Source organism: Nyctibius grandis, chromosome 1, assembly GCF_013368605.1.
Source record: "Nyctibius grandis isolate bNycGra1 chromosome 1, bNycGra1.pri, whole genome shotgun sequence".
In the NCBI taxonomy this organism is placed as follows: domain Eukaryota; kingdom Metazoa; phylum Chordata; class Aves; order Nyctibiiformes; family Nyctibiidae; genus Nyctibius; species Nyctibius grandis.
The window spans coordinates 54,089,901-54,115,960 of NC_090658.1; the positions used below are offsets into that span (position 1 = coordinate 54,089,901).

General features: G+C 38.9%; 1 protein-coding gene across 6 annotated transcripts; it reads left to right on the forward strand.

The window, feature by feature from the left end:
• Positions 1-48: 48 nt before the first annotated feature.
• On the forward strand, positions 49-25,006 carry LATS1 (large tumor suppressor kinase 1). Of its 6 annotated transcripts, XM_068402231.1 has the most exons (9): positions 5,445-5,511; positions 6,379-6,586; positions 7,501-7,570; positions 8,870-9,020; positions 10,875-12,403; positions 17,104-17,686; positions 18,732-18,914; positions 19,158-19,264; positions 20,836-25,006. In XM_068402231.1, exons 4-9 carry the CDS (start codon positions 8,873-8,875, stop codon positions 21,346-21,348), a joined length of 3,063 nt encoding a protein of 1,020 aa, XP_068258332.1. In that variant the 5' UTR covers positions 5,445-5,511; positions 6,379-6,586; positions 7,501-7,570; positions 8,870-8,872; the 3' UTR covers positions 21,349-25,006. The 6 variants fall into 6 exon arrangements, with proteins under 6 accessions (XP_068258293.1, XP_068258301.1, XP_068258308.1 ...); XM_068402192.1 differs by lacking the exons at positions 6,379-6,586; positions 7,501-7,570 and adding an exon at positions 49-214 and having other exon boundaries at positions 5,003-5,511; XM_068402200.1 differs by lacking the exons at positions 6,379-6,586; positions 7,501-7,570 and adding an exon at positions 49-214 and having other exon boundaries at positions 5,003-5,511; positions 10,878-12,403.
• Positions 25,007-26,060: the final 1,054 nt, after the last annotated feature.

Here is a 26,060-nt window from a genome sequence, read left to right on the forward strand (position 1 = left end):
TCCGCGGCGGAGGCACCGACAAAATGGCGGCGCCGAACTGAGAGGCCCGTGGCGGCGGCGGCTGGCGGAGGGACCGAGGAGCCGCTGCCGGCATCGCGGAAGGCCGTGGCGGTCGTCGCCGCGGGGGCGGGGCCGAGGCCGAGCTCCGTGCGCACACGCCCGGGCCCGGGGCGCTGCTGCTACTGCTGCCGCCGCCGCCGCCTTCTCGCCGCAGGTAGGTCCGCTGTGTCGTGGTGGCGGAGGGGGGGCGGCGGCGGGTTGCGGGCGGGAGGCCGAGGCGCGGCCGCAGTGCGGGGGCGATAACGAGCCCTCTCGTCACGGCCGGCCGGGGGGGTCGTGGGCTCTTTTCTCCCCGCCGGGAGCGGGTGCCTCCGAAGGCGGTTCCTTGCTCGCCAGGGAACGGCTCCTCGGGAGGGGCGGCAGGGCCCGCGCCACCCGCTCCCCCGGCGCGGCGGGTTGGGCCCGTGTGCCGCCGCCGGTGAGGGTCCCGCCGCCCCCGCGGTGGTGCTTGGCTGCGCTCGCCCCGCCGGCCTGCGCGGGGAGGAGCGGCGGTGCGGGGAGACAGCGCTGCACCGGACCGACCGCGGGTCATGGCCTGGGTCTGGCCGGGCGGCAGCAGCGCAGGTGTCCCCGTGCCTTGGGACAGAGTCGGGATAATCGTGGTTGTCGTATGCCTGGCACTCAACCCGGCGCTGGGACTCGCCTGAGATGGTTGGTCCTTGTAGCGCTGGGTCCTGCTGAGCTGTAGGAATTACCTCTGTGCCTGTCTGTGCCAACGCACCTTACACTTTGGTCCTCGGTGGCTGTCCTGCTGGTAGCCATAAAGATCACTCCTATGTGCGCTCGAAATTACTGCTACTGCTACCGAGAATAACTAAGAATACATTTGTACGTACAAGAGCTGTATCCTGTTAAAGGAGATAGCAGAGCGTGAGAATGGAAACAAGCAGAGCGAATGCAAAATGTTCCCAGTGTTCAGCTAGCCTCTGGTCATTTCCAGCTCAGTCTTCCCTGGCCGTATGTAGTTGTATTTACTAATTTCAGGGTCCACTTTTCTCCTCATCCTGTGGAAACTTTTAGCATTGGAAATGCATCCTTTGGCAAATTACTTAATGGCTCAGTGATCTGTTATCTGAAGAACAGCTTCCTTTTGTTGGTTTGAACCAAGTCCCTACAAACTCAATTTTATGTCTCCCAAATTCTTGATTATTTTTTTTTTTAATCCATAGCAATAAAATGTTGTGATTACATGTAAAATAAGTTACTAGAATAGGTACATGAGAGAGACAACCAAAACAGATTAATGTGGCATTGGATATTTAATTGGAAATATGAGTATTTAAAAGTATGTTCAGAACTTTTGGAGATAAGAAATGTTACAGATCTATTAAAAACCTGTGTATTTTTTCCCCAGAAAAACTTGGAAGTCATTGACAGTTGCATGCAGCCATTATGTGTTTTCATTCAAATGCCTATTTTTAAGTCAGTCTTTCATGATTTATAAAGACAAGGAGGTTTTTTTGTCCTTATAGTTTGACCTGTAGAGGAAAATACTTTATCTTCATATTTTGAAAAGAAATGAAAAATTATTTTTTTAACTCCTATAAGGAAGAGGAGAACTTAATCAGTGGAAAGAGCTGCTTTAACAGACAGATCTATGATTTACATTTAGTGACACAAAACTGCAAGGGGGAATAGACATCAGTTCCCTTGGATACAATTAGTGTTTGCTACTTAGAAGTACAACATTGAGATAGGTTTCTTACTGAGCACTCGAAACTTTCTGGCTTCAAAATGCGTGCAGATGTCTGTAAGAGGAGTGGCTTCTGAATTTTGAGGTTTGTATGTAAAGCAAGGTGAACTGTAGTCAATGGTAATACTTGCTTTCTTGTACTTCATTAAACTGGAGGACCAAATTAATTGGGTTTCTGAGCAATTAAGACTGTAGTTTCAAGTATACATCAAACTGCTATTACCCAACACTGCTGCCAAAAGAAACAACCCACCAAAAAAATGTTACTATTTATCTGGGTAAGTTCCTTAGCTTGATTCGTTCAGTGTGGCCTTACAAACAATTATGCTGCTGCTAGTAAGTGGTGGGAGGTAAGTGGACAGGCTGGTTTACACTGGTAAAGTTCTGCTTCTGCTAAAAGTTTATGTGAAAGTGCAGCCTTATTTTCCAAGACTGCTAGTCCATATCCTGTTAGGCTGCAGTTACTAGCAAAATAATAGTTATCAAACGCTTAGAGCATCCCTTGTCTTAAAGTTCTCAAAGCACTGTAAAAAGAAATACAGTTCTTTCAGTTTTGCACCTAAAGAAATTGGAGGACAAGTTGATTTTTTTCCCCCTAGGTGGTAGACTCTAGGTCTCCTGAGTTATGGTTTAAGTGTCCTGTTAATTTAACCTTGATTTCTCTGAGGCGTTACCTTTGTTTATCTCAGCTACCCATGGTGTAACCATAAAGTGAATATTGAAATACCAGATGAAATTATGGTAAAATACATAGGTACAAAACAACTTTTCTCCTGAATTCTAGGCCTTTGGGACTTGTTAAAAGGAATAACTCGTGTATGGACATTTCTTTCTTCTCTCATTGGTATTTGTGTGACACAAGATCAATACCAACTGTTTTATCCAGATTACCCTGGCAATGGTGAACTAGGCATTACTCCTAATTTTGACTGAATTTGAACAAGTAATCTAGATTACTAAGCCTCTAAGATATTTAGCCTTGTTGTCCTATGTTTTGGGATGAGTTTATGCTAGAGGTTTCGCTTTGCTGGAGGTGGTGATTCTGTCAAGTGTTGTTAGCGTATCTCCTTGCACTTGGGTATCCAACGTGTGTTTTTTTGAAGCAGGTCTCTTGGAAAGAACAGGAACATCCATAGCAAAACTAAATTCTAGTAAAATGGTCTAAATATAGTTACTCCCCTTTCTTTGGAAAAGGTGTTTTTGACAAAGTATTTTCAACGTGGTCTTAAATATGGCGTGTTTTGAATATGATTTTGAAAGCAGCCAAAATTAAATTACAGTTTAATTGCTCTCATGATGTACTTCTTGCCGAATCTAGATTTCTTAGTACCTTGAGCAAAACTTGATTGTTTATTATTAAAGTTCACTTACATGTCTGATGATCAGTGAGCACTGAAGAATTGTATGCTACCAGACTGCAGGAAAAAGCTTTAATATAACTACCAAATTACATTTATTTAAGGTTTCAAACCCATCACAGGGCAAAGAAAGCTTGTGGCTGCAGTTACAGCACCTAAGATTTAGGTAGTTCCATTAGAGAAATATTATTTCTTAAGTGGTTTCCAAGGACAACGAGATTTAGTGGGTGTCCCTTGTGTTTCTTTTCACAGGCCTTATTTATGTATTACTTCAGGCTTTCAGGTTTTATTCATATATGGGTAGCATGAGTATTTAATTAGTATAATTTGCATATGTATTAGAGGGCTCTTTTTCCTATGAACTTCTTGCCATATTCTTCCTCAGTCACTGAATCATTAATTGGTTTATGATAGTGCAAATATTGTAGAAGTGAAACCTGGATGAAGAAAGAGTGACTTTTATGTAGACTGTGTAAAACTTAGACACCTGTTTACTTCATGTCTAATATGAGAAACACTTATCTGCACAATACTTACTTTAAGAGACAAAAGAGACATCTGAATCCTTCAGAAAACTAGGAATGCAAATTTTTGACACTTTGAGAAACAGAAACAAGAAAATAAGAACGTTTCAGTATTGCTACTGTTAGACATTGCATTATAATAGAGGAACAGTGTGAGTTGAGCTTCACCATTCTTCTAGTTGCCTGTGAATAAAAGAGTGCTAAAATATGTAATTTTTGTGTTTTGCACTATCTTAGTAACTGATCTTCCTCTGTGGAGCAGTAGAGACTGCAAAAGTTTTATTGCATTATACTCTGAAGAGGCAAATGCTTTGTAACTTCTTCCAAGTTTCACCTTGGTTGCTCTGTCCTTTGCCATACCAGTTACTAGTTACAGTACTAACTAGTGCGTAGCACGAATGCAGAGATTTGAGTTCTTTGCAGAGACAGGGTTCTTTCCCTGATGAGTCAGCACCTTCAGAATGCAAAACGTATTTATTTGTTTTTTGGCAGAAAGTTCAAATGTCACAGCTATGCTCTCAGTGGATTTGATACTTGAGTTGTTAAAAAATTTTGCAGTAAAAAAGTTTGATTAAATATTCTTTGTTTTCTTTTCCCCCCTGCTCTCATCTTCATTTATATAAAATAAATTTAAAAATTACTTAACTATTGACGAAGACTGGTTCAAGGAGTCTTGAGCTAAGAGACTGTGACAGCCTTAGAAAACTGAACCCTTAAACAGGTCTAAATGGCAGATGGTAGAAGAAATCATAAAGTTGCATGTGATGAGCTGGGCAAGTGTTTACTTTTTACGTATGTGACTGCTAAAGAATGGATAAAAACATGGTAATTGTATGCTTTCACTGATGTACTTTGTACTTCTCACTTCCATCTGTTTGTGGAGCTTGATGTCAGAGTTGTTGAACGACTAGGGTGTTTGGTCCATATCCTAGCTAACTGGATAGTAGAGTTGGCACCTTCAGCAATGGAAGTGTTGGTGGCAAGAATGTGGGTGATGAACGGAGACAGCACCTGGCAGAGAGGGAAGGCAAAGCAGCAGTGATGGGGTAGCACACACAGCAGTTTGTATCTGCCCTTGAAAGCTTTGTCCACCACACTGAGTTCCTCTCTACTCTCTTCACACCCTTTGCAATTCAGGACAGTTTGGACTTGAGGCACCTAAAACATTTTTTTGTTAATGGACTGTTAGAAGCCCAACACAGTTTTTAATTGAGGTTGAGTAAAGACTTCCTGAAGAAGTTGCTTAGCATGCTTTTAATAACTGTGAAGGCAGTGCTGCCTGTGAACATTTCACTGCCACCAATGCTGCATTGTGAACATTGTCACTGTTGGACATGTAATGGGATGTTTTTTTGTTTTGTTAACAGGATAGCAGTTTTGGGTTGTGACAAACTCCAGCAGTACAGGAACCAGGATTTCACAGTGAAGAGCCACTGCTGTCACAAGTTCTGAAACTACCAGCCAGTTTTCCTTGCATTTTGGTGTGTGCGAGTCCTTGGTGGAGGTTGCATATATACATGTTTTCATGAAGAGAAGCGAGAAGCCAGAAGGTTATAGACAAATGAGGCCTAAGACTTTTCCTGCCAGTAACTATACTGGCAGCAGCCAGCAGATGCTACAGGAAATACGAGAGAGCCTCAGGAATTTACCTAAACCCTCAGATGCTGCTAAAGCTGATCACAGCATGGGCAAAATGTTATCTGAAGAACCTAGACAAGGCCGGAATCCCCCCAAATTTGTAACATATCATAAAGTTTTGCAGGAGATAAGAAATTCACTTCTGCCTTTTGCAAATGAAACAACCTCAGCTGTCAAAGGAACATCAGAAGTTAATCGACAAATGCTGCAAGACTTACAAGCTGCTGGCTTTGATGAGGTGAAATATTTTATTTTCAAGATTTATGTTCTGCTAACTATAAACTATTAGTACATGTCAAAGGTGGTGTTGATCATGGAATATTTGAACAGCATATGATAAGCAAAATATCATCTTCAAAATCTGGTAGGTTTCTAATTAGGACATAGTGAAATGTAATAATGGACGATGAAGAAGAGGAATAGAAGGATTTAGAGAGGCTTGGCTTTTGGTTTTTTTTTTCTTTTTTTTAAGGATCTTGCACCATTTGTTCTTATGTGGTAGTGTTATGTTGTTTTAATTATTTATATCATTTTAGGCAGAGAGAACTGGACTCTAGAACATGGATTTTGCCTCTGATACTCAAGGGAATTTTGGATTGTGCTCAATTAAAATATGTTGATACAATATGGCCATTCTAAATTGAAAGGCAGTACCAAATATTTCAGGAATTAATTTAATGAGCTTTTTATATCTGTGGCTTATAGAAACTCAGACTTCGTGGAGAAAGAAATTTGCCTATCCTTACTTTATGCACTTTGTCAGATACAGATAAAATAACAAGGTACATGACAAAACCAGTCGCAGAGTGTCTTCTCTGCAGTATACTCTCAAGACAGAAATGTCAAGTCTCTTGAAAATCTTGGACATAAGTAATTATTCTGCTGTTATTTTCGTTATAAGAACAGGGAACTAAATAATTGTTCAATTTATTTATTTTTTACATTATTGAATAAACTTATTTTAATTCATTCATTTTCATAAGTAAAAGGAGTCTGAAAAGTGGTTTCCAGGAATAAAAAAACAATGCACTTATAGCTCCCCTGTTTTTACTGGGATTTGCACACAAAATTACACTTTTTTTTTTTTTTTTTTTTTACAAAAAAGCTAGCAAACCACTCATCTTTCCAAAGGAAAAAGGCACAGTACCACAACAGGGATTGCCTTTACAGGAGTGCCCTACTTGCAGTAGTGACCAGCTCACGAGTTCTGCTGGCTGCGATGCTTCGGTATTTACAGAGAGATCTATCTCTACCAAGAGTGAGCTTCTCCAAAACTATCAACTGGCTTTTCCTCAACAATGTCCCAGTGTCAGGTGCTGATAGTGGTTTTTCATATTCCTTTTGCTTGCTCAGACACAGTCCAGGCTGTGTTTTCAGTAAGAATGGAAGGATTTTATAATGATAAATTATTTTGTAATGATTTGTTCCTGCTCTGTGGTTTGTTGCTGAGGTTGGTTGTGTTTTTTTTTTTGTTTGGGTTTGTTTTTTTTTTTTTCTAAAGTAGATCAGTTCTCAGATTCATTTTTACGGATTGAACCTGCAGTCATTTTTGCAACCTGAAGAATAAACTAGAAAGGTATCTTAAGTTGGTATTTTTATTGGAGCCTTTTGCTCCTACCCTTTGTTCTTGGGTACAGCTGAGAATTCCCAGGACACTTACCGTTATGTGGACCTTTTTTCAGGCACAGTGCCAGCATAAGCCATTTCTGCCATGTGTTAACTCACAGTTGTGTTGCCACAATAGTCCATATGGCTTTGGCCTGTGAACACCACTGGGAACAGATACAGCTGAAGTAGGAAAGCATTTTTCTTGGTGGAGGGTATTTGCCACAGCAAGTAGGAATGAAATGAGAATGTATTTTGAGCTGGGGCTGTTTTATGGACTGGATCATAGCTGGGGTGTGTTGGCCAGCTGTAAGCGGCTGATTTTTACTGGTGGTTTTTTTTGTTTTTTCTTTTTTTAATGAATGTCACAATCGTTTTGGTTGTTCCTCCCACCCCTGAAGTAGTAGGTAGTGTTCAGGGTTAAAACTGAACAGATAGATATCTGTCAATATCAGGTGTGTGTGTATATATATAGTGTGTATATAGATAGAAATATGTATATGTATAGTAATTATGGGAGAATGCAGTTCGTTATGTTTTGTTTTTTTTTGTTTTTTTGTTTTTTTTTTTTTAAAAAAAAAACAACCTAAATAGCTTACAGGAAATCTCTCTTGCTTATTAGGATTCAGGTGCAGTCCTCATATGTTTTGTGTAAGGTGGTACTCTTCAAGACATTGAATACTTCATGTCATGTAGGTGACCAAGGTTTTTGTTCTTTAGCTACAGGGGAGAGAGATCCTTTGGCTTTTACTCAGGTCCTCTGGTTAGTGGAGAGCAAACTAAAGAGAGACTATTTTGTCTTTCAAAATATTTCTGATTCTGTACTTTGAGATTCTGTGTGTCTTTATGGCTTGCTGATGTGAACTTGTGCGTTTAGGTTTATATATTGTAGAATTACTTGGCTAAAAGACAGTAAATTATGTTTTGAAACTGATTAAGAAGAAAATGGAAGTCGATAGGTAGAAATGAATGACAGGTCCTATAAAAGTATATTCAAATTGGAAATTAAATACTCTGGACAGCTTAGCCTTCTGTTTGCACAATGATCAGATAGCATATGGGTGCTAAAAATGCACTTCTTTGCAACAAATCAGTCTTGCCTATAATAGTAGAAGCATTGCAGACATAACTGTCTGGTGAAGGAGCTATGAGAGCAAAGTTGTATCTGCTTTTTCCAACAATGTCAGCTGGTCTGTAAACATTGTGACAACATTATTATATGTATTTTTTAATTTTAAAATCTGTTTTAAAGGTTCTGCTTGTTCACTGAATTTAATTATTGTTTCTGAAGGCTTTATGTAGTTTTGAATGTTTGTAGTGTTAAAAATGTACACAGGCATGGTGAAATTAAAAATGTGTTTGAATTTGAAATTGATACTGACTACTTCCCTTCTGAGCCATAATACATTTTCCATTGACAGAGCTGGGATTGGCCACCAGATCAAAACTTGTGTTTGGATCTCTAAGAACACAGAGCCCAAATCTACGGCAAAAATAATAGAATTTCTGGCAATAATGTCTTCTTCAGGAAGAATTCTTAGGGAGAAACTAAGGGATATTTGTTGACAAGAAGTCATGCTGAGTTGAAGGAAAAAGAGCAAAAATCCAAAGTTCCGAGTTTCACGTTAGGGTATCTTTCATAGAACAACCTGGGTTAGGAGAGACCTCTGGTCATCCTGTAACTACCTGTTGCCTGGGTAGCGCGTATCAGTGCGTATAAGCAAACTGTTTGTACAGATAGCGATGTGACACGATTTACATCAAACTACAGTGCTTCAACAAGTTAACTTTTTTTTCCTGAAGATCCAGACTGTATTAGTATTTTAGAGGATCTGTTGTGGAGAAAATATTTTAAAATTAGTTTTAAATCGATAGAAATCAGTTATGTACTTTGGCAAAATTACTGGAGGGTATCTGGCTATATAACCATGATTTTTGGTATTTTTGCCATTTTCTTGTAATTTATTTTTTGTATATAATTTTCTCTTTAGGATATGGTTATACAAGCTCTTAGACAAACTAACAACCGTAGTATAGAAGCCGCCATTGAGTTTATAAGTAAAATGAGCTACCAGGATCCTCGTCGGGAACAGATGGTTGCAGCAGCAGCAAGACCTGTAAACACAGGTATGAAACCACCAGGTAGGTGTATCCATGGTAACTCAGTAACTCATTGAGTGTATTCTTATAGATGAAAAATATAAAATAGCAAATTCCTCCTTCGTGTGCTCACAATGGAACAGAGATGTTGAGATACAGTTTTTTGCTTTTAAAAATAGCATGTAAAGTATATAATGTAATTTTTCTGAGAGATAGGTGCATTTGACAAGAATTTCTTAAACATTTCTTTTTATAACTGCATGGTTTTAGTATTGAATGTAAGTATTTTATACAAGGAATGGCATTCAGATCTCATTATAGTAATCTTTGTCCCTCATTGGTGTGATGCACATATTTTGTTCTCGGTGTCAGGTGCCATTTAGAAGTCAGTGGTGAGCACTGAATTCTTATTTTAGTTTTTTGTTTCTCTTTCCACACATTCTTCCACACAGCAGCACTACATATGTGTACTTTTGTGTATATATGGGGGTTTTGTGTGTATATACATATATTTATATATCATATGGCTACAATATTTTTATTTTAGTATGTCCTGTTTCAGGATCCCGCTCTCTACCTCTGCGTGGTTCCAGATTTCGTTTGTGTGGTTTTTAAGGCAGACTTCATGTTTTTATAGAAGTTAGGGGGCACACTATAGCTTTAGTAGCAACAGAGTCAGAATTTTGCTACTTGCTCTCTTAACACATGCAAGCGCATTTTTGATTCATCTTGATGTTTTTCTTTTTTTACCAGGTTTTAGTAGCATGTACCTAAACAAACAATAACTTTCAGATGCAGCAGAAATACTGAACTTCTGTTTGACTGAAGTTGGGTGCTGAGCTGCTAGCTCTGTAAAGTTACATTTTAAATCGACCATATAGGTATGAGGAAAAATCAGTAGTCAAGAGTAGCAAAGTACAGTATTATTTTCATTTAGTCTGTGAGGCAGGCTTAGTCAGTGCTTGTATGAAGCTGCTGGCTAAATGCCACCATTTACCCATGATTTTCATTGTTACTTGGAAAGATACCGTAACTAACACGTTCTTCTACTGAAGATATAGTGACTTTCAGCAGTTACAGTACTGTGTGTGTTTACAAGTATCGCAATAATAACATTGTAAAAAGCACAATAAGAAGGCATGCACTGTCAGTTCCTTGTATATTATTTTGTTTATATGATACAAAATAACATCTGTGAAGTAAATATATTGTAGAGTTTGGCTCTGTAAGTTTTACTTTCATACAGTTTAATTCTTGCCTCTATACAACACTTTTACCCATAAAGACATAACTTTTAAAATTGAAGTACGTAATCAACTTTCACATGCAAAGAATATAACAATTTTGTATGAACTCTATGCATACAAGGGTGTAAGGCTGTTAGATTTTACAGCATTCAGTTACATTTTCATTTAAGAACACTTCATTTATTCTAAGTGTTAAACTGGAAGGAATAGCAACACGACTAAACCTATTTTTCTGTGCTGTTGCTTTTTTGCATTTGTACTGAATACCTCTTCTGAGAGTTATTTGTATGCATGATTAAAAATACAGAGTATGCCTAATAATTCTGCATGTTACCGTTTTTTTCAATTAAAAATTGAATACATCTGTAATTGAAGCAAAATGCATCTTCAGGAAAGTGATTTCTAAAAACTCATACTATAGTTTCATTGCATTTTTTTGCACTTATAGTATGTACTGAGCATATTGCCATAGCATGCTGTATATTACTAGATAGAGATAAATTTTTTATGTGAAATACAGTGGATTATGCTATGTTGGAGAATTCCCGTCCTGTTTCTGTAGTAGTTAATGCAGAAGAATAAAATATTCGAAGCAGTAAATAGAAATAATTTCTAATAATATAAATGCTGTGTTTTCTTCTTGTAAAAGCAGGGACTGTACAGCAGTCAGTTAACCGCAGGCAGAGCTGGAAGGGTTCTAAGGAGTCCTTGGTTCCTCAGAGGCATGGCCCTTCCCTGGGAGACGGTGTAGTTTATCGCTCAGAAAGTCCCAGCTCTCAGCCTGATGTAGGAAGGCCATTATCTGGATCTGGCATTGCAGCATTTGCTCAGGCTCATCCTGGCAATGGACAAAGAGTGAATCCCCCGCCTCTACCCCAGATAAGGAGCGTCACTCCTCCTCCTCCACCTCCTCGAGGACAGACACCCCCTCCAAGGGGAACTACTCCTCCACCTCCTTCCTGGGAGCCAAACTCTCAAACAAAGCGTTACTCTGGAAACATGGAATATGTGATCTCCCGTATTTCTCCAGTGCCACCAGGAGCATGGCAGGATGGTTATCCACCTCCACCTATGAATCCTTCACCCATGAATTCTTCCACACAGGGTCAGAGAGGCATGAGCGCTGTGCCCATTGGCAGGCAACCAATAATCATGCAGAGTTCTGCCAACAGCAAATTTAGTTTTCCCTCAGGAAGAGCTGGAATGCAAAATGGCAACTGTCAGGCAGAATTCATAGTTCACCAGAATGTGGTGTCTGGGAACTCAGTGGGTCGCCAGCCACCCCCATACCCCATGAATCCAACTAACAGGCAAAGTCCCACAGCACTACAGATGCAGGCAGGAGGATCTGCTCCTCCTTCAGCATACACCAATGGGAATCTTCCTCAGGCAATGATGGTGCCAAATAGGAATAGTCACAACATGGAAGTTTATAATACAAATGTAGCTGGAATACCTGCGTCCTGGTCACAGCCTTCCCCTGTGCAACCACAGTCATCTCCTGGCAATGGGCACGACATGCCTACATGGCAACCCAACGTTCCTGTACGGTCAAATTCTTTCAACAACCATCATGGAAGCAGGCAGAGTCACTCTAGCAGCTCTCAGCCTTCGGCTACAACAGTAACAGCTATAACGCCAGCTCCCATTCAGCAACCAGTAAAAAGTATGCGTGTGTTAAAACCAGAGCTACAGACAGCCTTAGCGCCTACTCACCCTTCATGGATGCCACAACCAGTGCAAACCGTTCAGACCATTCCCTTCTCTGAGAGTCCGTCTACAAACATGGCAGTTATGTCTCCTGTTGCAGAGGCTCCAAATTACCAGGGTCCCCCACCACCTTACCCAAAACACTTGTTACACCAGAATCCCTCTGTCAATCTGTATGAGACTGGACCCAAGCTCAACAAGGAGGAACCACCTATTTTATCCAAGGAGGACGAGAATGAGAAGAATTCTGAATGTGTTGATTCAACAGATAAAGAAAAGAAACAAATTACAACATCACCTGTTCCTGTTAGAAAAAACAAGAAAGATGAAGAAAGAAGGGAGTCTCGCATTCAAAGCTATTCCCCTCAGGCCTTCAAATTCTTCATGGAGCAGCATGTGGAGAATATACTCAAGTCACATCAGCAGCGTTTGCATCGGAAAAAACAACTAGAGAATGAAATGATGCGGGTAAACTCTTTCTTCTTTCTAAATCTGTGACTAGAGAACTGTTCCTGTATTAATTTTAAGAAATATGTCTTAATTGTAGAATGTTTAAATGGTACAGATAAATAGAACATTGTGGTACATCGTTGTATTGAAATTGATTTTTAGTTTTTGTGTTTGAGAAGTGGCAAATTCTTCATTGCTTTGTTTACGTACTTCATTGTCATCTTAGAAATTAATTTTTTGAAGTAGGATTTTTGCGTGTCTAAATGTAGCTTATCTGGCTCATGTATGATAAGGCCGCAGAAGCAAAATTGTTGTTGCATGAACTGAGATTTAACTACATGGCTTTATAGCTTTTTGTTATGGGTTCTATTTAATCATGATTTTTTGAGTGAGTTGTATGCAATATTTTAATGTTTTTTTTTAAATATTTTATTTTTTTTTAAATAAACACTGCAGGTGTAATTAGCAAAGCAGGGACAAGCAGTAGGCTGGTTAGTGCATTTATATAGTCACCGAAACAGTGATACCTTTTACATTCTGCAGTTTGTTTCCAGTAGTGATAGGGTTTTTTAAGTTCAAATCCAAGAAAATCAGCATTTAAAAGTTACATTTTTAGAATGGAGGAGCCGTGGTACCTTTTGCCTAAGTATTTTACAATCCAGGCTGTAAAGGTATCTGTTTAAACAAGGGGTAATTGAATGGGATAAAAAACAGACATCAAAAACATGTAAAATCAGCAACTTTGTTACCTACGTGAAGTCAGTGGTCTATTTCTGGGATTTCAGTGTTCTACTAAACCAAATCAAAAGGGTAAAAACCTGGAGCTGGTGTGTACATATGTCATTTCAAAAGGGAAGATAGTGAGAAGTAGTGAAATTTAAGATTGGCAGAAATGGAAATTTGAGATGTATTACTTAACAATTGTAGTTGAAAATTGACGTAAGCACGATGTACCTTTTAATTTATTCTATGAAAGAATGTATTTGACTATGCCACTTTCTTGAAGTGCTGTTTTTTAAAGCCATGCTTTCTTACTCTCTGAAAATTCTTACTGTAAGCTGTAGTGTTTTATAAGTTTTTGCATAATCACAAATATGTAAATGTTAGCAAGATTTCTTCCTGGAACTCTTTCTAGATCTTTATTCTTAGTCTTCTCTCTTTCCTTTTCACTTCCACTAACAGCTGGTTTAAACTGTTAAGGTGTGGGAAGCTTTCCTGAACTCTGTAGCCTCCATCCCTGTGTAGACAAGTAAGATTTTGGAGCAACAGTATTTATTAAGAATAGCATGATCCCTTTTTAGAGGGCTTTGCATGTAATCCTGCATCAAAATTAAGCATGAATTTATTTTGACTATTTTTGAATACTTAAATGTAAGATTATGATTAATGTTGATTTGCAAACTTCACTTTCCTTTCTTACTGTGTTGTGTTCCATAGTAAGCATTACTTATATGAAAGCACTGATACCACTTTTCTTGATATTTTTCTTGTGCCTTTACTAGCACCCTAGTAAATCTCTTTTCTATATGAAATGCAATTTATAATATTTATACTAGATATAAAGCTGGGATGTTTAATTACAGGCTGACGGGTGGCAAATGGGGTATTATGCTGCGGCAGACATCTCTGCTTTTTCATGAGGGTACAGGAGAGGAGTCCCACAGTAGTGAAGTATATTTTGGGTCTTTATGAGAAGGAAAAAGGGAAACTAGTTCATTACTTATTTTCAGGAAGTTTAAGAGGATTAAACAAGTATTGAATCCCTTCTTTTCTCTGCTTTGGTAGGAATTTTGAAAGAAAAAAAGAATACTAGAATGGATCCCTACAGAAATACCTCCCTTCACAGGATGCTGTATTTCTAGCATAGGTGACATATTTCTATGCTGTTGGGGTTCCTAGGGAATAGAGTGGAGCTGTCTCAAAAATACTTGATTTAGATGTGTGAATTTGCCCAAGAATTATGCTAGATGTCTTGTCCACAAAGAGAAACTTAAATAATGCTTTAAGGCGCAGCAAGATGAGAAGGGAGCAAAACGAGTGAATTGTGTGATACCATACAGCAATTCAGGAAGCTCTTGTGTCTGGCATTGACTAGAACTAAGTGGAGGTGTGTGTGCGTGAGCATTTGTGCAGCTGACCAAGTTGGTTAATTTTTGGTAAATGCTGTAGCAGAGGAGAGTTCTAGGGAAAATACAGCAATGTAGAGAGTGATCAGTTTGTGGTGAACATTTAGTGGATGGCATAGGAAAAAGTGAAGACGAGTTGGGGGAAGAGATGGCAAATTGGGGTACTTGAGCTATTTTTTACAACAGAATTGTTAGGATGCAACAGCTAGAGAGCAGGTACTAGAAGGTAAAGCTAAAAGGTTTTTGGAGACTCTGTGTCTTGCAGTGATTGATTACTCTATTGGGTCTCACTCCCTCTAGGGTTTTGTTGCATCTAGATTAAGTTCTTTGTCAGTTTTGTAACTAATCAGTGGGGTTCGGTTTGTGTGCAAGTGGGGCACATGAAGCAGACTTCATGGTTCAGATGGGACTTGAGAAGGTGTTCCATTGTTGGCTGAACTTTAACAGGGTCAGGTCTTCAAATGTCTTTTGACATTTGTAAGTCTCAAAAAAATCCCTCCTTCTGCATTGCAGTGTGCCTCAAGAATGTTAATTCACAGAAAACTTGAGATGTTTTGGTCCTGGAAGACAGTGCCCGGGTATTCCTGCAGTAATGTGGTGAGAAAGGCAGTTTCTTGATTCAGAGTAGGGAGTTGAACCAATTACTCACATCCAGTCTTGAAACTACTGCTATCCAGTCCTAACTACTGCCTGTCTGATGTTGACAAAAAATTTCATCTCAAATTTGAGACAGCCTTCCCCATGTAAATCTTACTGAATTGATATTCCTTATGAAGTTTGTTTGGGTAGACAAGCATTTTGTATGCATTTTTGTAATTGTATCTCCTTTGGATCCATTTTTGTTATGATGCCTGTAAGAAATCTGTGTTCTAACAGTATTTTCTTTAATAGGTGACATATAGTATCCTGAAAGCATTTTTAAGATGCTGAATGATACCTAATTGATCTTTTATCTGGCCTGTTTTCTGGTCACATCTATTATATTTTGTTTCAGGTTATGTTGTAAGTTAGGCAAAGTAGAAGTCATCTATTAACATGCAGTTCTGCAGGCTTAGACTAGTGGTTACCTAATCCTGATGATGGTCCTGAGTACTGTTATGCAGACAGTATCTTAAACATTTGCAACGTTCAGGAGATGTAAGCAGCAAGATTTAGTATCAAGAATCAATAAGGTGTGACAATAAGAAATTGAAAACTTCTAGAATAGTGCTTGAGTAACAGTTGCGATGTTTGCAGGGATTCAGTTTGGCCATGTTCAATTTTATGATCAGAATGTTCAGGAAAAAATAAGCAAATATACTGTAGGTTGAACTTGGAAAGCATTGCTGTAGGATGGTGGTTTCAAGCCAGGTAGGCAGATAAAGTAATTGAGATGCTATGAAAAAGGGAACATATAAGATTTTGAAAATGCTGACAGAAAACAAAAGGAGGAATGAACATAAAGCTATGTGGCAGTAGTGTCACAGAGAAAAGAATATAAAAAATGAAAGAAAGATTCTGCTCACATTAAAACCAAAAAGAAGGGATATTCTGATTCCAGGGACTGGAATTTGCAAAGAAAGATGGCACTGGAATTGAATGGCACTTTAAAGGAATTGAAGCCAGAAAAAATACACTAGGGGGAAACCCAGGTTGGAATATGACAAGAACGCTTAGTGTGGTTTTTGTAGATAAGCGTTTCCAGGCTGTAGAGGATGAGTTGTGGCCTGTGAGTGTTTTGGCTGTCAGAATGTTAGTGGTGTTGGCCGGAACACCAGGGATGTTAATTCAAGATAGGGATACGTACACAGATGGGAGCCAAGAACTGATACCGTGGGGAGGAGTGAGCCACTGCAGAGAAGTTGCTCTGCTCAACTTGTTGGTCTGTAGAGTGGAGAGCAGTAGAGAGAGTGTGGCTGAAGTCCTGTTAGAAAAAGGTGGGTTATGTGGTAAGAAGGAAGATCAGGTCTTGGCTTGTGGCAGAGGCACGCACTTGGTGTGGGTGGGCAGTAGGAAACAGTGCCATGTGGATCTGGTTTGTGTAGATCCACAGGGAAGTGTGAGAGAGTTGCGTGCTCCCTCCTGCAACTGAAATTCCACTGTCATGGTCAGGAAGTTTAGTGACTTCTGCTCCAGCTAGTCTAGAGAGCGAAAGCCTTTCCCACTGCAGCTCCTTAGTTAGCCCTCAATGACTTACTGCTCCTAGGCACATCTAGGCTTCCTTTAGCTCTGCAAAGAGAATCAAGGAGGCAGTTGATGCGCACTGTTACTGAGACAAGTATTATTTGCAGTGGCTTTTATCAGTAGTTTGTAAATTACCCTTTTTCTTCTTGAGAACGTACTCCCTTCTCAAGAACCTTATGGTGCATGGCACCTCATGCATTTTGCTGTTGAAAGTGATCACGTTTTGTTTTGTACCACTCCTATATGTTTTCATAGAATCCTGATGTGTAAATTAAAAAAAAAAAAGGAAAACAAAAACCCTTAAAGTGTTATTTTCCATGCTGTATATAAGTATTTGGTTTGTTTTGCCTAAGCCTTGTAATTATAAGAAGATTGCCAAGGATTAAGAGTACTGTTCACTCTTCGGATTTAATTCTGTTTGCTGCACAGGTTGGATTGTCACCAGAAGCCCGAGATCAAATGAGGAAAATGTTGTGCCAGAAAGAGTCTAATTATATTCGGCTAAGAAGAGCTAAAATGGACAAGTCGATGTTTGTAAAAATTAAAACCCTGGGAGTTGGTGCATTTGGAGAAGTTTGCCTAGCAAGAAAAGTGGATACTAATGCTTTATATGCAACAAAAACTCTGAGGAAAAAAGATGTATTGCTTAGAAATCAAGTTGCTCATGTTAAAGCTGAGCGGGATATCCTTGCAGAAGCTGATAATGAATGGGTGGTTCGCCTGTACTATTCATTCCAAGATAAGGACAATTTGTATTTTGTAATGGACTACATTCCAGGAGGTGATATGATGAGTCTCCTAATTAGAATGGGTGTCTTTCCAGAAAATCTGGCACGGTTCTACACAGCAGAACTGACCTGCGCAGTTGAAAGTGTTCATAAAATGGGCTTCATCCACAGAGATATTAAACCTGATAATATCTTGATAGACCGTGATGGTCATATTAAATTGACTGACTTTGGGCTCTGTACAGGTTTTCGATGGACCCACGATTCAAAATACTACCAGAGTGGTAAGAAAAACCTTTGTAATTTTGTTGATGTGTCATTCTTTGCAAGGAATCAAATAGTAAATGAGTAGAAAGATGACTGTGCTGTTTCCTTTCTGAATAAGAATGCATCTAACAATATGTTTGGACACCACTCAAATGATAGAAGGCAACATTTAGTTGGGGAGTGTTTGTAAGTGTGAGCGTTGATGCCTTAAGTGAGAAGGAATGAGGTATGCTGCTGTAAGTTTGTCCCATTAGTGGCTTCTGAAATTGGAGACAGAAAATCACCACAGTAGCAAGATAATTACATAGACAACAGCCTGAACTCTGTTTGGAAGATAGGACTGAAGTTTTAAAATTAATTGTTCTTGGAAACCTTGCCCCAAGTTCCGAGTGTCTCAAGTACTTCCTTTTAGTGTAACCTACTGATTTCTGAGAAAGGTTGAAGTCGGCTTTTAAATATCCTACTTGATTACTTAAAACAACAGCTAAAAAAAGTTAGAGCAAAAAAATTTTCACAGTTCTGAGTGTGATAAAATACAGATTTTTGTAATAACCTATTTTTAATTTTCAAAAATAAGAACATATCTTCGAAAACAATTTTTGAGTCACTTTTGACTTGTTTTTATCAAAAGATCATGTATCTTAGGCCAGACTGTTACACAGTCTCCAGAGAGAAGTTGAAGGTTTAAAATCTGATTTTATTTTTTGATGGTTTAAATATTTTTTTTTTTCTGTTTACATAAGAGCAAGAACAATATACACCCTGTACCCCCAATGTGGTTATGTTAAGGAAAAACTGAGAAAAGATCAAACTTGATACTTTCTCATAATTATGTCAAAAATTAACTTAAAAAAACAATGTCCTTGGAAGTTGGTATTTTATATCATAAGCAAAAAGTCAAAATCCTGATGTTGATGACCTTTTTAGCTCTCAAATTGAGTGTTGAAATTGAAACAGAATCTGTCTTCTAACAAGAAATGTTAACAGATAAAGAAAACTTCGTACTAGTTAAGAACTAAAGTGATCTTCCTCAATTTCAGCATCTTTCTCACTCAATTATAGGTGATCATGCGCGTCAAGACAGTATGGATTTCAGCAATGAATGGGGTGACCCAGCAAACTGCAGGTGTGGAGATCGGCTGAAGCCACTTGAACGTAGAGCTGCACGTCAGCATCAGCGTTGTCTGGCCCATTCCCTTGTTGGCACACCCAATTATATTGCTCCAGAAGTATTGTTACGAACAGGTAATACATTTTTGTACTGTAATCTCGCTGCAAAGTAGCTGGCATTCAGGTAGCTTGCTTCACCTTTCTTACACTGCCACTTTTCCCAAGTATATAATATTTTGACAAAAAATAAATAGTTGTTAATATGGAAATCTTAAACAAGTATTGAATAGAATTCTCTTGTGAACCTTTTTTCTTCTTAGAAATACAAGATTAAAATTATACTAAGGCTTTGACTACCTTGTTTTGGTTTCATTTCAGGTTACACACAGTTGTGTGACTGGTGGAGTGTTGGAGTAATTCTGTTTGAAATGTTAGTGGGGCAGCCTCCATTCCTGGCACAAACACCACTGGAAACACAAATGAAGGTAACTTTAAAAGTCTGGTATTAGCAGTCTGAAAAAACAGGCTTGAAATTTACATAGTCTTTTTAATTTGTAGTGGAATCAAAGGTGTTTTTTGAGAGTGCTGCTCTATCCAAGCATGTTACAAACTAACAAGATTTTAAACTTTACATTACTGTGGCAGTGCATTTAATTTGTAAAGCGACTTCAGGGATCACATTAATCTCTTTTATCTGGTCATACAGTAAACATGCCAACTAAAAATCACATTTCAGACCTCAGCCATTCCCTTTCACTTCTTGCACCTGTTCCAGTTATTATTTCCACTTTCTTTTCTTCTCCTCTTCCAGCATCTGGGTGTTCTTTTCCCATCACTTGGCTTCCATGTCCATTTACCTGCAGAGGATTTCCTTTGGTGATGTATCTGCAGGTGCTCAGTGTGCAGACGTGGAGGAGCAGCAGATGACTGTGGCTGCTCAGGGTTACTGGCAGCTCAGAGCCATTGGTCCCTTCCTTCCTGAGCCCCAAGCGTTTCAGAGAACCCACCAGGGCAATCTTCTGCAGGTGCCATTTTTGCAAAACTGCATTCAGCTTGCAAGATATTAGTTGGCTCAAATGTATTGCAGTATTGCTTTTTTTTTTAAACTTTAAATCTGTTAATCAGTGCATCAAATAAATCAAAATTCGTTTGCCTCACCTTCTTTTTAAGATTGTAAGCCATGTGCCCAATCTCAGGTTCCAGGGGCTGGATTTTTTGGTATTTTCGTTGGTTTATAGCAGCTGCTGCTCACTCACATCCTCCCTCGCACCCCGGTGGATGGGGGAGAGAATCGGAAAAGTAAAAGTGAGAAAACTCATGCGTTGAGATAAAGACAGTTAAGTAAAGCAAAAGCCACACACACCAGGAAGCAAACCAAGGAATTCATTCACTGCTTCCGTGGGCAGGCAGGTGTTCAGCCATATCCAGGACAGCAGGCTCCATCATGTATAACTGTATACTTGGGAAGACAAAAAGCCATCACTCCAAATGTCCCTCCCTTCCTTCTTCCCCCAGGCTTATATGGCAGAGCATGACATCATATGGTGTGGGAATATCCCTTGGTCAGTTGGGGTCAGCTGTCCCAGCTGTGTCCCCTCCAAGCTTCTTGTGCACCCCCAGCCTACTCGCTGGTGGGATGGTGTGAGAAGCAGAAAGGGCCTTGACTCTGTGTCAGCACTGCTCAGCAGTAATGAAAACATCCCTGTGTTATCAACACTGTTTCCAGCACAAATCCAAAACACAGCCCCATACCAGTTACTGGGAAGAAATTAAACTCTACCCCAGCCAAAACCAGCACACAGGGGTATTCTGTGCCAGACTCTAGTTTTGGAATGTGAATAAACTTTACCTGGATTTTGCCAGATTTCCAGACAAAATATTCCTTGTGTTTCTGAAAGAGCAGCTTCACGTTTTCCCCTCTCTACTGTGAAAAGACTTACATGTGTTGAATGATGACTTTGTGGCTGTTTTTTTGTTTTGTTTTGTTTTAATTTTCACTGTGTTTTTTCCTTTTTATGAAATTGTAAATAGAATAACACCTCTTTTTGCTTTAAAGGTTATCAACTGGCAAACTGCACTTCATATTCCACCTCAAGCTAAATTGACTCCAGAGGCCTCTGACCTTATTATTAAACTCTGCCGAGGGCCAGAAGATCGTTTAGGCAAAAACGGTGCAGATGAAATAAAAGCTCATCCCTTTTTTAAAACAATTGACTTTTCAAGCGACCTACGGCGGCAGTCTGCTTTCTACATTCCCAAAATCGCTCATCCTACAGATACGTCAAACTTTGATCCAGTTGATCCAGACAAATTGTGGAGTGATGATGATAAGGAAGGGAACAGAAATGATACGCTTAACGGGTGGTACAAAAATGGAAAGCATCCTGAACATGCTTTTTATGAGTTCACCTTTCGAAGGTTTTTTGATGATAATGGCTACCCATACAACAATCCAAAGCCCATTGAGTATGAGTATGGTAGTTCCCAAAACTCAGAACAGCAATCAGATGATGATGATGATGAACAGGCAGGTAGAGGAGTTCAGAGTCGTGACCTGGTTTATGTTTAAATATAAAAAACTAAATAAACTTATTTTGCAGCTGCAGTTTTTGAAAAGTCTCTTCTCTTAAGAGAATTGAGAGAAGATTGCTAGGGTAAATACATGCACGCTTTCTTTTTTAAAACACTAAGAAAATGGTGTATTCTCTTTCCTTTTCTCTACATTTTGTTTCCCCAAAATACAGGGACATCCTTCTCAAATATTAATTTATTCCAGCATTGTTAATTGTTTAATTTAGAAGAGATTTGATGTTAGGTGAAAAAAAAAATCACTTGAATTTTATTATTTGTTCTCTGTACTCTAAGTACTCAAAATAGGAAATAGTGATGTTTATTTTTTTCCCCCCTAAGATGATGCCCGGTATCTATTTGTACAGGTACTGAATAATTTTAGAAAACAAATCTCTGCTTCAGAATTTTTAATGACAGTTTTTCCTTGTATTGACCAAATATAAAACCTATTTTACACTAATAAAGCTCTCTGATACATTTCTGAAGAGAAAAAAAAAAAAAAAAAGGCTGCTGTACCCTCACTTCTTCCTGTGTTAAGCCTAATTATTCACAGTGTTGGAAAAACTGAACCATCTCTCTGCTGAGATGTTTCCAGATGCTGTGGTAGTGGCATAGTTCTCAGCTTTGGAACAAGAAAGTGTCAGTCTTGGCTACAATATGACTGTAAAGTGATAAAGTATTAGAACTAGCATTTTATTAAATAGTAATTGAATTTGACATTAGTAACACTGTAGCATGTGACTGGTACTCAAAGCAGAAGGACTGCTCAGTCAGAAACAACTTCATTGTCACCTGTCATCAGTTTTCCCATAGTTATGAGAGGAAAAGAGCTTTCAGAAAAACACTTTCTGAAATCTAGTTTAATTTTCTGACTACAAGCAAACTGTAAAGTGTGTACAGTTCTGCTTTAGTTGGAATTTTTAGTTTGAAAAATAGATTTTAGAATAGTTTATTATATGTTTGAGATAGTATGGGAAAAGATTATAAATTATGGCTTTTGAGACTGTTGTGGAGACCAGTTTCACTTGGCTTTAACAGTTTTCCTCCTAGTTACACAGACAGTGAGGAGAAATGTCATGCAGCAGTTCCTCTGAGCCATCAGTGCAGTTTCAGTGGTCCATCTTTCACAGCCCAATTCAGAACAGAATTAGGAAGTTAGGGCTGTATCTGCTGCCTTCTGCATGACTTTTCATCATTCCCGCAGCAGGTGAGCAGGCATCCCCTTGGTCTCATGGTGGGAAGGTACTGGGCCTGTTCAGGTTACTGGGAGCAGGGAGGGGGGCAACTCTCTAAGCAGGTTCCTTGAAACAGGACCAGGAGTTACAGGTGAGAAGCAGAAAGAATTATGTTTTTTTTCTCTCTCTCTCTCCCCTCCTTTCTCCTGAAGCTAACACAGTGGTAAAGAAAATGCACTATTTTTAGTAAACTTCATGTCTTTTAAAACATTTCCTCCTTGGAATTGAATTCCAATGGATAATCTAATAATGTGCCTGGAAGCATTACTGCTTCCTTAAGTTATTATTTGTGCCATTGCACTGGCATTGTGACTATCTAAATATCGTGAAATCGGTGTTCATAGCTGTTCTTGCAGCAAATGGCAGTTACTGGTTTACTTAAAAGCTGGTTAAACCAAGCTGGTTTAAGAAATTCTTGTGCGCTTATGGCCATTCGTTCCCTTTCTGTGCTCTGGTTCGGTGTCTCTCTTTGTGCCAGTGCATCTGTCTGTAGTGCTGTGCTAAATCTGGATCTGTGAAAAAACTGTTTGGTGTTTAGCGCTTGGAGGTTTCCTCCCTGTAAACATGTTCATTTGAGTGATCTGGTTTCCAGTGGGGTCCAAAAAATGGTTTATATTGGCATAACTGAGGAAGGAGTGAACTGCAATAAAGAGAGTTGGCAGTGGGGAAACTTCTTAAATAGAAATTTGTCACGGGAGAGAACATCTGTGGAAGTTGACCGTCTTACTGTGAAGTGCTGCTCATGGTTAGAAGATGGTTATGAAAAATTGTTTTCTTTTCTCAAGCAGTAATTAGTTATGCTCTATAGTGAAAATGGGTTTGTAGCTTAATAAAACAGTTCATGTTCTGTCTGCCTGTTCCACAGCTGTTGAAAAAGAATAGTTTTTAAGATTCATTTCATTTAGCTTAAATATTCTAAAATGGCTGCAGTGTATAACTACTCCATTTTATATATTATGTAAAAAAGATTGTTTTCCATGTAAATAAACCTTTAAAGATTATCCTCCTTCATAGTAAGTATCCCAGTAAAACTGGCCTATTTGACTTGGAGTAAAGTATAATATATTACTGGTTAAAGGTAATTTAATCAAGCCTGCCTTACCATTTGTGAAGTGTGCAGAGAAAATAATGTCAATTCTTCATTAAACTGACTGTTAAATTTGCCTTTTTATCTATTTCTCCTCTGCCTGAATTTTATTATGTTATATTCCTGTTTAAGGCTATAACTGGTCTTTAGCCAATGTATTTAAAAAAATTTTTTAAAAAAGAGTCTGTAAAAGCACCACAGTTCTATACAAGCAAACCCAGTCTCTTTTATTAGAGGAAATTATTGAGTCTTAAGGACATGTGCAAGCACTGAAAATTTTACCATTTTAAACAAATACAGGAAGAGCTCACATCTTTAGAATTTGGTAGATGCTTCTAGCATTTTCTGTTATCTTGTGTTAGAAGTTGCAATGTACGTTCTTTGAATTTTGCCACCTATATGCTGCAGTATTATGTATTTCCTTGCAAAAATGCAGTGTGTTACAGTCTTGAGTTCTCTGAGAAAGTTAGTTATATGTAAATGTTGTCACCACTCTTCAACATGCCTTACCCATGTTTTGAAATGTCACGTTTCATATGTAGATTCAGAGTCTATTGAGATTCTTCATAGCTGCTGCTTAAAACATGGGTGTGTCACTGGGGACCTACGATAGGCATTGGTTTGTACAGGCAGTTGAGAAAAGAGGCTCCTAACCAGCAGCTGTGGAATTCTGCAGTAAGTTTTAGTTCAGGTTACTTTCACTTTGAAAAGAAATTTCTCTTTTATGTGCCCTTGTACACATATTAATTGTATTTATAAAATGTTCTATAATCCCATAACCGTACTGTAAATAGATTTGATATTCAGTGGCATTCTATCCTAGGGCAGGCCCTCTTGCTGTATCTTTTTTATCCTCAATTTGTAACAGAATCTGTAGAATATATAGCTAGAAAGTCTCTTTGAGACTGACGTATCTTCTGCTGTTGCAAAGCTATGAGTGGGAATGATTTATTTAGACTCCTTTTAATATTATTCAGCTAATAGGCAGTGCAGTGGATGGGTTCTCGGATGATGGTGCTGTCCCCCAAGATACTATTAGGCTTTGGTTTCACGTGTCTTTGGTGTTTCAGATCAGACCTTTAATCTGTTTGCTTTAATTCAGCCAAAGCAAAAAAGATAATAAATGGGGTCAGTGTCGTAGTAAAATAGTTGAATGCCTTAAGATGCTCCTGAGAAAGGCACTATTCAAGTTTACTGAGTTATATATATCTACATAGATATATATAGATATATTCCATGTGTGTATATGTATATATAATGTCTTTTTTGTATTATAAATATCCTTCTGTCAGTTCTTTTGAATCTTTCAATTAAATACATAGACCACCGCACAACTCCGCTTGAGCAAATTATTCACTTATTATGTGCCTAGTTAGTAAACCTAACAATCTTGCATTATCTCATGGCCATAGCGAGTTACTCACTGGTCTTTTGAGTATTGTGTACTCATCTCTGTCATGACATGGGCATCCCCTTTTTCCAGGTCTCTGTATACCTGTAGCCTAGCTACATGTGTGGCATGTGATCTCTGAATGCTTACTGGTATGTTTGGGTCTTCCAGGGTTACATGGTGGTGGTTTGGACCATAATCTCCCTGTTATTCGTATGAAAAGAACATGTTATCTCTTAAGATGGCTTTTCCAGTAGGTACCCTGAGTGTCTGTCCCTTTCGTGCAGGAGCACCAGCTTTCCTGTTTGTCTGTCTGTGCCTGTGTCTTCATTTAGCCTGCACCCGGGGCTAAACAATAGCAGTTTTTCTCTCACCCAATATCCCTTCCCCAAATGAGGAAGGGAATTGGGAAAAGGAGGGAGACTCGTAGGTTGAAGTTAACCAGATTTTAATGAAATGAAGAAATCAATATAAATGACAACACAAAACAGACAAAAGTATACTTATCCACATATGACTGGCAAGTTGCTCCAGGAATCACGGTGAGAGAGACAAAAGGAGAGGAGAAAGAGCCCCCACCTCTTCCCAGCAAGCCCTCTCTTTTATAGTGAACTTGATGTTAATGACATAGAATACACCTGTGGGCCAGCCAGGGTCAGCTGCCCTGGATTTAACTTCTAAGGGCCTTGATCACCATGGCTGGCCACAAACTGAAACAAAATCCCAATGAAACCAGGACAGCCTGATAGTTGAGGAGCTGAGGCTTCCTTGCCTCTGCTGACTGAACTGTTAGTGCAGCATGCATATTTGACCTGGGGGATGTGAGTGGATGGTTACATTGACACTTATTTAAAAGTTACTTCAGAATAAGTGAAAGAATTCCAGCACTTGTGTACAGCCTAACTGAATTATCAGCTACTGGTAATGAGCGACATTCGTTCCGAGTTCTAGAAACCATTTCTGTTTTCTCATAATCAGTTTCTGTAGTGTAACACCTG

Excerpts from the sequence above, each read along its gene's own strand:
- LATS1 (XM_068402192.1), top strand. The coding sequence starts at position 5,161 with ATGAAGAGAAGCGAGAAGCCAGAAGGTTATAGACAAATGAGGCCTAAG. Across the intron at positions 5,512-8,869 it reads AAGCTGCTGGCTTTGATGAG|GATATGGTTATACAAGCTCT; the intron begins GTGAAATATTTT and ends TTTTCTCTTTAG. Across the intron at positions 9,021-10,874 it reads CACAGGTATGAAACCACCAG|CAGGGACTGTACAGCAGTCA; the intron begins GTAGGTGTATCC and ends TTCTTGTAAAAG.